Raw genomic sequence first — 13308 nt, 5'->3', positions numbered from 1 at the left:
ATTTATAGGATCATGAATAAATGCACGTATTTGTGTATTTCAGAAAGTGATGTTTTGCTGATTTAAAGCTCAGCATTCAACTTTAAGCTTTGGGCGTGGGTCTGTATTATTGTTGGGATACTCATTCCTATGGCCTTAGTTTTAGTCCAGCTAGCACAGGTATTCATACACTTGTCTTATCAACTCACTCACTCTAACCCCTTTATTAGATGGAGAAGGAAGATATTCTTATTCATCTCTGTACTTCTGTAACTCGGAGCTTAGTAGATAAGTACCTGGGCTTCGGTACTGTAACTTAGCTTGCCACTGAATAGATGTGAGATTTTAGATGTTACCTTCATTATATCCAAGTCCTATTGTAAACAGTAAATGGGGATAATAATTATACCAAACTCATAGGATTATTGTGAGAAATTAAGAATTATATAAAAGGTTTACCTTGCTGCTTTGCACATTGTGTTAAATAAATATTAGCTATTATAATACAGCTTTTTCCTAATAAGCAGTTAACAGAATACTGAATCAGAATTTGTTGATAGTCTATGGGTCAATCATCATGTGATTTTTTTTTTTTTAACGTCCTCCTCCTTTTATATCTATAATTCACTAAGGAAAAGGGGGTAAAGAAAGTGGATTAGTCTCTAGATTTGGTATAAAAGCTCAGTTTTTATTTTCAGTAGATCACAGGAAAGCATTTTAAATTAAGCATTACTTTTTTTTTTAATTTATTTAATTTATTTAATTTATTCATTGGCTGCGTTGGGTCTTCTTTGCTACATGCAGGCTTTTTGTAACTGTGGAGAGCGGGGGCTACTCTTCATTGCAGTGCACCGGCTTCTCATTGAGGTGGCTTCTCTTGTTGCAGAGCCTGGGCTCTAGGCGCATGGGCTTCAGTAGTTGCAGCGTGTGGGCTCATTAGTTGTGGCACACGAGCTTAGTTGCTCCGCAGCATGTGGGATCTTCCCGGACCAGGGATTGAACCCACGTCCCCTGCATTGGCAGGCGGATTCTTAACCACTGCTCCACCAGGGAGGCCCAGCATCACTGTTTAATAACGTATGTATAAGTCTATTGTACTAGTAACTAAGATCACAGACTTTGACTCTACTTAAAAGCTATATGATGGCCTAGTTATTTAATCTTTCTAAACCTTAGTTTTCTCATTTGTAAGATAGGGATAATTAAACCTTATAAATTTGTGTGACAATTTAATATCATATTCAAAGACAGTATTAAATTATATTCTATCTTCTTGTGTTTCTATTTTCTTAGTTTTACTTCTTGTGTGGTTAAAGCTCTGAAAGATAGTTTTGTTTAACTTTGTCTTAACAGATACAATCTTCTGTGCAAGATACAACCTCTGGGAAAGCTAGCCTGGTTCATCAGACTATGTGTTCAGGTGGAACACCACCAGATCACCACCAATTAGTATTTAATCAAGAATCAGAACATTTACAGAGTGTGGAAAACATTTCATCTTTACAAATTCTGCCTCTTTCAAGTAAGAAATTAGCAAGTAAATGACTGTGATTGAACAACTGACTTCTAAATGAAAATGCCAAGATTACATTAAGTGTTATATATCTGGAATACTGAAAATCATAACTAGTAAATTCCAGGCTAGAAATAATCCCTGAAGCATGTTGCTTTATACCCAGAGCTACTCATTACATTTGAATGAAATAAAATTGTATATACAGTTCACACACAACTTACTTTCATATAGATTATATACATTGGCATGTGGACGTACATAAAAACCTGTCACTGCCATAGCTCATAGCAAGCTCTGAGCAGACTTGCGAAATGTTGCTCTAATTTCCATAATGTCTGTGTGGGTTGGAAAGGTGGATTAGAATAGGGAAAAGATAGAGATTCTATAGGTAGAGAAATGAAGTTATAAACATTTAAAACAGTTTACAGTTAAGCAAACTTGGGCTAGAAATACTTCCCTAGTGGTGGTTCCTATTTACCAAAAACATCTTCCAAAACTGGAAATTTTTATATTGTTCATTTGACTTTATAAGTGTCTTACCTGTTAGTCTTGTCAGAAGTGACTGTATCTCATTTCTCAGCCTGGTTCTCCTGGGGATGTGTGGCACAGGAGGATCTTCTCTGATAGTGATGAGCTGGGCTTATGGAGTGCCTGAACCTTGAGACACAAATGGATTCAGGCCTAGACAAGAAGAGATGTGAATATTCCATATCCATGTCTCCTTCTGTCTAGACAGCTCCCTGGCCTTCCAATGGCAGGGGTTTCTCCAAAGCAGAAGAAATTTCTAAGCTGTTTTACTGAAGCACAGATTAAGAGGAACACAAATTTTGATCCTCTTTTATTGCTTCTAGTAAAAGTTCCCTACTATTCTGTGTTTGAATATTCCATTTTGTATTTAACTTGAGTTATAGCTCTCGACTGTGGAGAAGGAGTGGCGATCAAGAGAGAAAATATCTGAGGCAACACTGGGGGTGGGGGTGGGGGAGCATCCCAGGAAGAAGAATAAACAAAGTTCCAAAGTATGAAATATTTATATCCATCTTTTTCTGAAAAAATATTTTCAAGGTACACAGGAGAATAACTGAAGATGTAGTTGTTCTAGGTCATAAATTACCTTAAATACCAGTGCTACATTTGGATCTTTTATTTTGCACACAACAAGTAGCTTCAAACAAGAGCATAACAAAATCAGATTTTACGTTAGGAAGGGATTGCTGCTTCCTATATAGGGGATGAAGTAAAGAGCAATCCTCAACCCTTTTGGCACCAGGGACAGGTTTTGTGGATGAACTTTTTCCGTGGGGCATGGGAAGGGAGATGGTTCAGGAAGTAAAGAGAGCGATGGGGAGCGGCAGATGAAGCTTTGCTCACTTGCTCCCCGCCACTCACCTCCTGCTGTGCGGCCCAGTTCTAACAGGCTGCAGACCCAGGGGTTGGGGACCCCTGGACTAAGATGAAGATGCTCTGATATAACTGGGACCAAGTAAGGAAACTGAGTGCTATAGTCTAGGAAAGAAATCATCAGGACCAAAATTAAGGCAGTAAGTACAGAAAGGATGTGGCTAGATATTTTTGTGGCAGAATTACTAAGCTTTATTGGAATAAGTGTCTTACCAGAGTATTATCCAATAGTTGTCTTGAAAATAAGAGGCATTGTTCATTTTGGACATGTTTAAGATGCTGCAGAATATCCAACTGGAAGTATATAACTAGAAATAGGTTTCTGGAACTAACAGGGTGTAACAAGATCTATGTTTAGAAATTACCAATATGTAGAAGCTGTTTGAAGCCATAAGAATGAAGGAAAATGTATACAGAGCAGGAGGAAAAAGAACAAGGATGAAATTCTAGGTAACCAAACTCCCTCAGTAAAAGTAGAAAAAATAAGTTAAAAGAAGAGGTAATCAAAGCTAAGAGGAAAAGGAAAAACGGTGCAATAGAAGCCCAGGCGATATGGTTTTAGAAGGAAATCATCATCACGAGTATCATGTCCTACTATATACAAAGCATTAAAGTACCGTGAGGAATGAGGAGAGAAGATTAAAATTGGCAATGTGAGATTTTTTGCTTTTATAAAAGCTTTTGTGGTTATTGTGATTGAGGCAGAAGCAGATTCTTGTAAATTGAGAAGTAATGGAATCTGAATGTAAACCAGTCTTTCAAGAAGTTTGCTGGTGAAGAAGATGGGAAGATAGCTGTGGCTTTAACAGGAAGATAGGTATTTTGTTTTTGTTTTTGTAAGACTTGGGAGAGAGGTTGTTTTGTTTGAATTTTGAAATCGGAGAGATTTGAACGTGTTTGAAGGTCAATCAGAAAGCACTAGAGTAGGGAAAAGTTGCTGTTTTCATTATAGTAAGTTCATAGGAGAATAATAGGGATAGATTTGAAGAAGAATAAGTACATGGAAAAATAATGGAAAGAATGCAGTCAAGGTGGTCTCTTGTTCCTATTTTAAGTCAGACTTTAAGTACCTAAGTCTCGGTTGGGATCCATTTCTTTTCTTTTTTTTTTTATAAATTTATTTTTTTTAAGTTATTTATTTAGTTGGCTGTGTTCGGTCTTCGTTGCTGCACACGGGCTTTCTCTAGTTGCGTCGAGCGGGGGCTACTCTTCATTGTGGTGCACGGGCTTCTCATTGCAGTGGCCCCTCGTTGCAGAGCACGGGCTCTAGGCACATGGGCTTCAGTAGTTGCGGCACATGGGCTCAATAGTTGTGGCTCACAGGCTCTAGAGTGCAGACTCAATAGTTGTGGCACACGAGCTTAGTTGCTCCGCGGCATGTGGTATCTTCCTGGGGTAGGGATCGAACCCGTGTCCCCTGCATTGGCAGGTGGATACTTACCCACTGCGCCACCTAGAAGTCTGGGATCCATTTCTTGTATTCCTTCAATTTCTGTTTATATGTGACTTGTGAGTAGCATAATATTGTTAGGAGGGCTTCCTAGGTGGCACAGTGGTTAAGAATCCGCCTGACAATGCAGAGGTCACGGGTTCGATCCCAGCTCCAGGAAGATCCCACATGCCACGGAGCAACTAAGCCCGTGTGCCAAAATTTAAAAAAAAAAAAAAAAAATATTGTTAGGAAAGTTTGGATGTTGCCAAATGTCTATTCTACTGTACTTAGTAGTTTTCAGAACCAAAGTGGTTTGCATTTGCCAACTGTAGGTGGCACTATGCCCAAGGGAAACTGCAAATGTATATAAGCTATAAAATGTATATAGAATTTTACTTCTCTGGAGTTTAATCTTGGTGGAAAATAAATTTTTGGTTAAATCTTTAAACAACAAAAGTAAAAATTTTTTTACTTAAGTTTTCTTGTAGTTTGGCAAAAATGTTAGATTACACAAATATTTATGAAGTTGAAGTTTTGTTATCAGTTTTCTTAAAAACCTTTGCCATCATCTCTACATGAACTGGAAGATGTCTGATTTTTTTTTCCTTAAAATAAGTTGAAGTTTTTAGTCACAAAGGATTACTAAACTTATCTTTGTGAACTTAGCTCATAAAAAATCTTCACTCAGTTGTATTAAGAATTCTTTTTTTTAAACTTACGCTGTCGTATCAATGTGAATTAACACAGCAAATGAAAACATAAATCAAGGAGTTTGCCATCTAGTAGGAGAAATAAACAACTGGTATATAAAGTAAAAATTATGTGCCCTAAAAGAAGCAAAAGTGAAATTTAAGGAGATGAGGAAGGCAGAATTGTGATCTCTTTGAAAGATGTATTTTCATGTATAGTAGGATTGAAAGGCATTTTGGATGGAAGGACAACACGAATGAGGGTATTTAGGTGACCAATAATTCAGTGTCATTAAAGCTTTGGTTGAATAAACCGGAATACAGGGAAATAAATTTGGAAAGGTAGATCAGGTTCAGATCATAAAGAACCTCGGTATCTAAGAGACTTTGGATTTGATTGTAATGGTATAGTCAGTGAGAAGCCAATGAAGGTTTTTTGAACAAAGAGTATGCTTTAGCATAATTAATCTGCCAGTATTGTGTAGGTCAGTTGGAGGGATGGGGAATAGAGATCAGAGGAAAAGACCAACTGGGCTGTTGCAGTAGTACAAAAAATTAAGTGATGGAAAGAAAGTTGAAAGAAATCACAAGAGTGGAGTGAGCTGATCTGCAAAAGATGAATATATGCTGGGTTTTAATAACAAAGGGGTGTATAAGCTTTGGTGGCTCAGAGGATAGTGGCTGGATACTGATCCAGGTTGACAGACCTGGAACACAGATGAAGAACAGATGTCTGAGGAAAGATGAGTTTTGTAGTGTTTTGAGGTGGCAGAGGGCATGCATGTGAAAAATGTTTTTCAGAGAGTTGGACTCTTGACACACTTCCTTGGCTTCTGTGACGCTGTTCTCTTGATCATCCCATCTCTGAATGTTCTTTACAGATACCTACTTTATTTGCCTGCCTTTAATGCTGATAATACTCTGAGTTACATCCTTAAGCCTCTTATCATTTTACTTTACTTCAGGCTTTTCTAGCCCTATTCCAAAGCATAGGCTTACTAAGCTAGGACCTCCCCCTCAGCTCTCATAGCAGTAGGCTTGGAGCTGACTTCCCATTTATCCAGGTATGCCACACATTGATCATTTTCTACTTATTATGGCATATAAAAGGTTGGAAGGCAGCAATCTGTACATTCTTCCTGGATGATTTTCTTGATGTCTGTGACTTCTGGTCTCATTTTTACAACTCAAGCATCCAAGCCTCAGGCATGTTTATAAGATTCTACTGAATATCTTTTTTTTTTTTTTTTTTTTTTTTTTTGGGCACACGGGCTTAGTTGCTCCGCGGCATGTGGGATCTTCCTGGAGCTGGGATCAAACCCGCAACCTCTGCATTGGCAGGCGGATTCTTAACCACTGCGCCACCTAGGAAGCCCCTCTACTGAATATCTTAAACAGCACATAGGCATGTCAAAGACAGCATGTTAAAGCTGAATTTCCCCCTTTTAATCACCACATTTAAATCTTTCCTCTTTAATTCTTGATAATGGCACGTACCAACTTAGAGTCAGCAAAGTGAGTCGTTTAGAAATTACTTCTCTTGACATATCTGACCCCAAGCAGAGAAGGGATGTAGTTCTGTACTTAGATCTTTTCTCCCTATTTTTCCATTCCCTGTTAAACTGAGAAAACAGGTACATTGGGCCACTTAGGGACATACAAATTTAAACTTTGTTCTTTCATTCATCCGTCCTCTGACTGTTTTGTCTCACCCTCCTATGCTCACTCCTGTCCTTTAATGTCCCTTCTTCAAGCCTCAACTTCAACTAGTGTGATTTAGCCAGAGAATCAGTCACAGGAATTGATGGGTGATACAGGAACTTACATTTAAGCTTCTAACTCTTAAATGGCCAGGATTTTATGAGTTTGAGCCAATTAACAAAAAGATAGCAACTCAGTTTTCATTTTTTTCCTCTGTCCTTTTGCTACTAGTTAGGACCTGTAGACAAGAGCTGAGGATAAATTGAAACAGAAATGACCTAATTAAATTTCATACACCTAATTAAATTTCTGCTTTTGATCTCAAATGCAGATAATTCAGCTCCAAACCGGCTCACACAATAAGGAATTTTGTTAGCTTTACAGTTAATAGGATTGGGTGGTTTGTTCTCTTCCCCTCAGAGTCAAATAACATTTTGCATTTCTTACTTCTATCCCCCACTGGGTATTTTAGGTTTCTGGTGTCTTAGTTCTTCAATTCTTTCTATTTTCTTTGTTCTCAATTTGGCTACCAGGAAGCATCTTTCCCTAGAAGCCCTACAGTGGCTTAGGCCTCCTCTTTTCTAAATGATTCACTGGTGTAGGGGTAGGATTACTACGATTGGCTTGGCCAGTGAAGACCCGTCCCTGGAGCTAAGGTCAGTTTACACACTGAAAGACTGCTATACCATGGGGACAGCTAAAATAGGTCTTTGTAGGTGAGCCACAATGTCAGCTATACTTTATGCTAACAAAAAAAAAAAAGAAGAAGAAAAGAGATAAAGGAGGTAAAATTTCAAGTGAAAAATGTTTATTTTACAGTATTACAATTATCCAACTGACCGGGGCGGGGGCAGGGGGGAGAGATGTCAGATTCTGGAGAATAAAGAAGAAATAACTTGACTATACTATTCTAATAATGTGTGCACCTAGATGATTCTGAACAACGCTTGAATGGCCTAACTATGATATATCAGTCCGGTGAAAATGACACAATGGTATTAAAATCAGAATGTCAAGTTCCAGTGCAAAAGGTAAGAGTAATGTTATTTTTTCTCACGAATTTTGAAGGGATTTAAAATTGAATACAGAAGTGGGTGGCAGAGAGGTATTTAATCCCTAATTTGAATGACTTTTGGATCTCTAAGCCTAATTTTTGCCTACTTATTAAAAAAAAAAAGTTAAACTATGAGCAGCACTCTTCCTCAGTCCCCTATTTGTGTTTAATTGTAAACTCTGTAATGTTGGTATTTGCCAGCTATCCTGATTTTAACACATGTTATAAAACTCTTTCAGAATCTGTTGTAGGTGATTTCCTCATGGAACCTTTCACGTACTTAATCTCAAACCACACATTGATCAGTCTTTCAACAAGTATTCTAGATGTTTGGGATACATTACATATACCAGGTACTCTTCTAGACATTTGAATCTAGCAGTTGTCAGAAACTATCAATGAGATATTCACATATCACCTTTTTTCTCTCCCTCCCTTCCTTCCATTTATCCTTGTAAGTACTAGGATAAATCTTAGTGTTTAGGCACACTTAGGAATATCTGACATTTCACCATGAGGAGCATATTGCTTTGGCCCTTGTGTTCTCTTATTCTTAGAATCTTTGACTTTCTTACATACTGCCCTGCTCATAGCTATTATCATCAAAGATTGCCTATGCTTATCTTTGAAATCACCTAAGAATTAACTGTAGGTGGTGATGAGAAGTGATACAGAGGAGGATGACCCAGCTCATGAGAATGAAAAGAATCTGCTGCTGAGGGAGAAGGAAAACCAGAAAGAGTAGCATCCTCAACACCATTGTTTTTCTTCTAAAAAGAAGGGACTGATTAAATCTACTAATGCTTAGAATTATATATATAATCAACAATATATGGATGGAACATATTTGGAGAAACTGTGTTCAACATAAACATTATTAACTTCCCTTACTATCAAGTGTACAGTAGTGTCCACACTATTCTGATGATGCAGTTTTTCCCAATGAGGAGTATCATGTAGGAATACTATTCTGAGAAATAGTTTTAGGTCTTATGGAATTCCCACTACAGTCATATTTCTAAAGCTCTCTGAGTTGGGTAAATTTGGGGTCTACAAAACTAGTCTATGGATTTTTATTTAAGTACCTCTCTCTATTAATATTTGAACTTTTAAATATATCCCAATGTGAAATTAAAAAAAAAGATTACCTATTTTTAATTTGGGTGTTCTGTTTTTGATAAGAACCATTTAAAAAGCGCCTTTCCTGGGAATTCTCTGGTGGTCCAGTGGTTAGGACACCTCGCTTTCACTGCCAAGGGCTCAGGTTTAATCCCTGGTTGGGGAATTAAGATCCTGCAAGCAGGGAGGGGCCGGGGGGGCAACAATAAAAATTTTTTTAAAAGTTCCTCTCCTGAGATCCAATATAAATTTTTTATGTTATTGTTTTTTTGTTTAAACAACAGAAGTGTCACTTATCTACTTTAGGATACAAAGAATAATGCAGCAGTTTTCTCAAATTAAATATTTGATTTACTGTATACTAAAATCTTTGTTTCTAACTTAACAAAACTGTAATTTTGACTGATCCAAAATACAAAAATTTTCAAACGGACAAAGAGATTATAGCAAAAATAAGCAGCAAAACATCAAGTATATGTCATACTATTAATGTTTGTGCTAAAGATAAAAGTGACGTAAGTCTACTTTCTGTTAATTTCTAATGTCTAACATATATTAGGAACTAAAACATTGAAATGAAAGCTTAAGGAGGAATAGGATTGTGTGCCTTGTTCTCTTCACAACAAACTTTCCTTTTTTTTTTTTTGTAGCTTATTTACTTTATATATTTGTGTTTTAAGTTAATTAATTAATGTTTTAAGTTTATTTACTGGCTGTGTTGGGTCTTTGTTGCTATGCACGGGCTTTCTCTAGTTGTGGTGAATGGGGGCTACTCTTTGTTGTGGTACTCGGACTTCTCATTGTGGTGGCTTCTCTTGTTGCAGAGCACAGGTTCTAGGCACACAGGCTTCAGTAGTTGTGGCATGTGGGCTCAATAGTTGTGGCTCATGGGCTCTAGAGCACAGGCTCAGTAGTTGTGGCACACGGGCTTAGTTGCTCCGCTACAGCAGGATCCCAGACCAGGGATCGAACCCAATCCCCTGCATTGGCAGGCAGATTCTTAACCACTGTGCCACCAGGGAAGCCCCCAAACTGTTTCCATTATTGACATTATTTCCTACCATTGCTCACTGTCTATCAGCAGTGTTACCACTTATTGGGGAAAAAAAAAAAAGGCTACAGAATTTTGGTGCTAGAACAGATCTTTGAGAGTTAGTCTTTATGAATAAACTGTGGCCCAGACAGTTCAAGCATCTTGCCCAAAGAAGAGCTGATATTAAAGTAAAACATTTCAACAAGCCCCCCACCCCCGCCCCATTTTACTCAGAGCACTAGCTTTGCTGTTCATCTCATTTACTTCTGCCTCAAGAAAAGGTATCCCTCCTTGCCAAGACTCATCTATCTCTGTTCTTAATTTTCTTTCATTCAACAGATTTTTGAATGAGCTCTCCTGCCATCTCTATAATCTCTATTACTCCTTTTGTCTTGTTTCCCTACTACCTGTTTGCATTTTAAACCAGGCTTTCTCAACTATAGCACTGTTAACATTTTGGGCTGGATAAGTTTTTGTTGGGAGTAGGATGCTTAACAGGAACCCTAACCTCTAACCACTAGATGCTAGTAACACCCTTTCCCATCCCACTATGTGACAACCAAAAACTTTGCTGACATTGCCATATGTCTTCCTTGGGCAAAGGAGAATCACCCCCAGTTGAGAAGCAGTGCCTTAATTTTACCTAGAATCCAACTATTCCCCTGTTCCTTTAATTTGCCCTATCAGAGGAACCAATGATGTCTAAAATTGCTGCATCCCTCCCAAAGTCTTGATAGGGTAAAGAGACCAGGGTCTTCTATTACTTCTTTTCTCTGATTGAACATCCACTGTGGTGATTTCAGTTATAGTCTCTCTGCAGATGACTCAAATACATATATCTGGACCTGACCTGACATCGTGTGAGTTTTAATCACTTTTGATTTCTCAGTCCCCTGCAGCCAAGGAATTGCTAAATTCTTTGGGTTTTACTTTGAAGATGTTTCCTTTTCCACTTCCACCTCATAGACCAGGCCTCATTGCCTTCAGTCTGAGCTCTTTGTAATATTTATAACTGGTCAGACTAACTTGAAACCCTCGTTCTCTAATCCATTCTGCTTTTAACATTCTTACACTGTACCTCTTGATGTATTGCTCTGATCATATTACTAATACGTATGAAACCATCAGTAGTTTCTAACTTTGACTCCAATGAAGATTAAGCACCTTTTACATTATGACTCCAATCTGACTTTTCAGTCTTAACTATATGCCTTGTAATTCATTGAAACTGAATCATTCATTTTTCTCCAGGTATATCTAGTAGTATCTTTATTATGTTCCTTCTTCAGTGAGGAATGCTTTCCATCCTCATCTCTACCTGTCAGAAGTCTTCTTATTCTTCTCCATGATATCTGAAAAACTGTGCCGTACTCAATTATGTACTCAATTATGTACCCAATTATGAACTTTCCTGTTTTAGGATCTTTTATTGCAATTTTATTGCAATATTTTATTGCAATTAAATAGACATTTCAGGGACAAAGCCAGAGACCAGCGTTTCATCCTCCCTTCATTTACTATTAAGTATACTACGAGGTGTTACCTGTTCTGTTTCAAATCTCTATCTGAAGGCAAGATCCTTTAACTCAGTAGAAAAATGAAGTCTGAAACTACTTAGCCCATTCCATGGATAACAACAAAAACAGGTTTTATTGATAACATGCAGGAAAGACTTCATAAACACAACTAGGTGATCAGTGGTGAAGGTCTGTGTGTGTATGGTAGGGGTAAGGAGGGATGTTTGACTCCTTTTATTATTTCAGGATAGAAATTAAAAAGGCTTATGGAAGAATCTTGTCATAAATTTTCTTTTGCTTTACCTGGGACCCTGGACAAATTTTTCCCGAATATTTCATGGAAATATGTGAAAAGAGGAATGAAGCATATTTATTAAAGAGATAATTATCAAAAAGAATTTAAACAGAGGATGTTCAGGTCTTGCATAGTCCTCATTCCTTACCACAGAGAGTCAGGCTAACTTTTTTTTTTAATTGAGGTATAACTGATATATAATATTATTAATTTCAGGTATACAACTTAATGATTTTATATTTGTATCTATTGAGAAATGATCACCACAGTAAGTCTATTCTGTCCATCTCCCAACATAGTTACAAAATTCTTTTCTTGAGATGAGAACTTTTACGATCTACTCTAAGCACATTTCAAATGTACAATAGAGTATTAAATGTAGTCACCGTGCTGTACTTATATCCCCAGGACTTACTTATTTTACAACTGGAAGATTGTACCTTTTGACCTTCTTCACTCATTATGCCTACTCTCCACTCCCCCTCCTCTGGCAGCCACCACCCTGTTCTCTCTGTCTATAAATTTGGGGGTTTTTTTTGGGGGGGGGTGCAGTGTTTCTTGGTTTTTTTAATATTCCACATGTAAGTGAGATCATATGGTATTTGTCTTTCTCTGTCTACTTATTTCACTTAGCATAATAAATGCCCTCAAGGTCCATCCATGATTTCCTTGTTTTGTTTTTTTTTATGGCTGAATAATATTCCATCATGTATACATGCCACATTTTCTTTTTCCATTCTCCATTGATGGACATATGGTGTTGCTTCCAAATCTTGGCTGTTGTGAATAATGCTGCAGTGAACATGGGAGTGCAGATATTCTTCAAGATCCTGATTTCACTTCCTTTGGCTATATACTCAAAAGTAGGATTGCTGGATAATATGATAGTTCTACTTTTTTTTTTCAGGTGTTTCTACGCTGTTTTCCATAATGGCCATACCAATTTAAGTCCCCACCAACATTGTACAAGGGTTTCTTTTTCTCCACGTCCTAGCCAACAGTTGATAATAGCCATTCTTATAGGTGTGAGGGTGATATCTCATTGTGGTTTTGATTTGCACTTTCCTTATGATTAGTGATGTTGAATACGTTTTCATGGACCTATTGGCCATCTGTTTGTTCTATTTGGAAAAATGCCTGTTCAGGTCCTGCCCATTTTTTTCAGCTTGTTTGTTTTCCTGCTGTTGAGTTTTCTGAGTTCTTTATATGTACCTCTTATCAGATCTATGATTTTCAAATATTTTCTGCCATTCTGTAGGTTGCCTTTTCATTCTGTTGTTGGCTGCCTTTGCTAAGCAGAAGGTTTTTAGTTTGATGTAGTTCCGCTTGTGTGTTTTTGCTTTTGTTGCCTTTGCTTTTGGTGTCAAATCCAAAAAATTATCACCCAGATGGATATCAAGGAGCTTATCTACCACCTATGTTTTCTTCTGGGAGTTACAATTATGATTTCAGGTCTTATATTCAAGTCTTTAATCCATTTTGAGTTTATTTTTGCATATGGTATGAGATAATTTTCATTATTCTAATTAATTATTTTGCTTGTGGCTGGTCAGTTTTCCCAGTACCTTTCAT

At 37.4% G+C, this 13308-nt stretch overlaps 1 protein-coding gene across 2 annotated transcripts in view; it reads left to right on the top strand.

Moving 5' to 3' along the window:
* The window catches only part of BRDT (bromodomain testis associated), a 46997-nt gene that overhangs the window by 22838 nt on the left and 10851 nt on the right, over nt 1-13308 (top strand). The window contains exons 13-15 of one of the 2 annotated variants that reach the window (XM_057745006.1): nt 618-629; nt 1333-1501; nt 7649-7749. In XM_057745006.1, the coding sequence (XP_057600989.1) occupies nt 618-629; nt 1333-1501; nt 7649-7749 (282 nt within the window). The remainder of the gene's footprint in view (nt 1-617; nt 630-1332; nt 1502-7648; nt 7750-13308) is intronic. The other variant, XM_057744996.1, reaches the window with a different exon arrangement.

This window comes from Hippopotamus amphibius, chromosome 1 (assembly GCF_030028045.1).
Source record: "Hippopotamus amphibius kiboko isolate mHipAmp2 chromosome 1, mHipAmp2.hap2, whole genome shotgun sequence".
Taxonomy (NCBI): Eukaryota; Metazoa; Chordata; class Mammalia; order Artiodactyla; family Hippopotamidae; genus Hippopotamus; species Hippopotamus amphibius.
The sequence above is the reverse complement of the archived record's forward strand: the minus strand, read 5'-3'. Positions and strand labels throughout refer to the sequence as shown.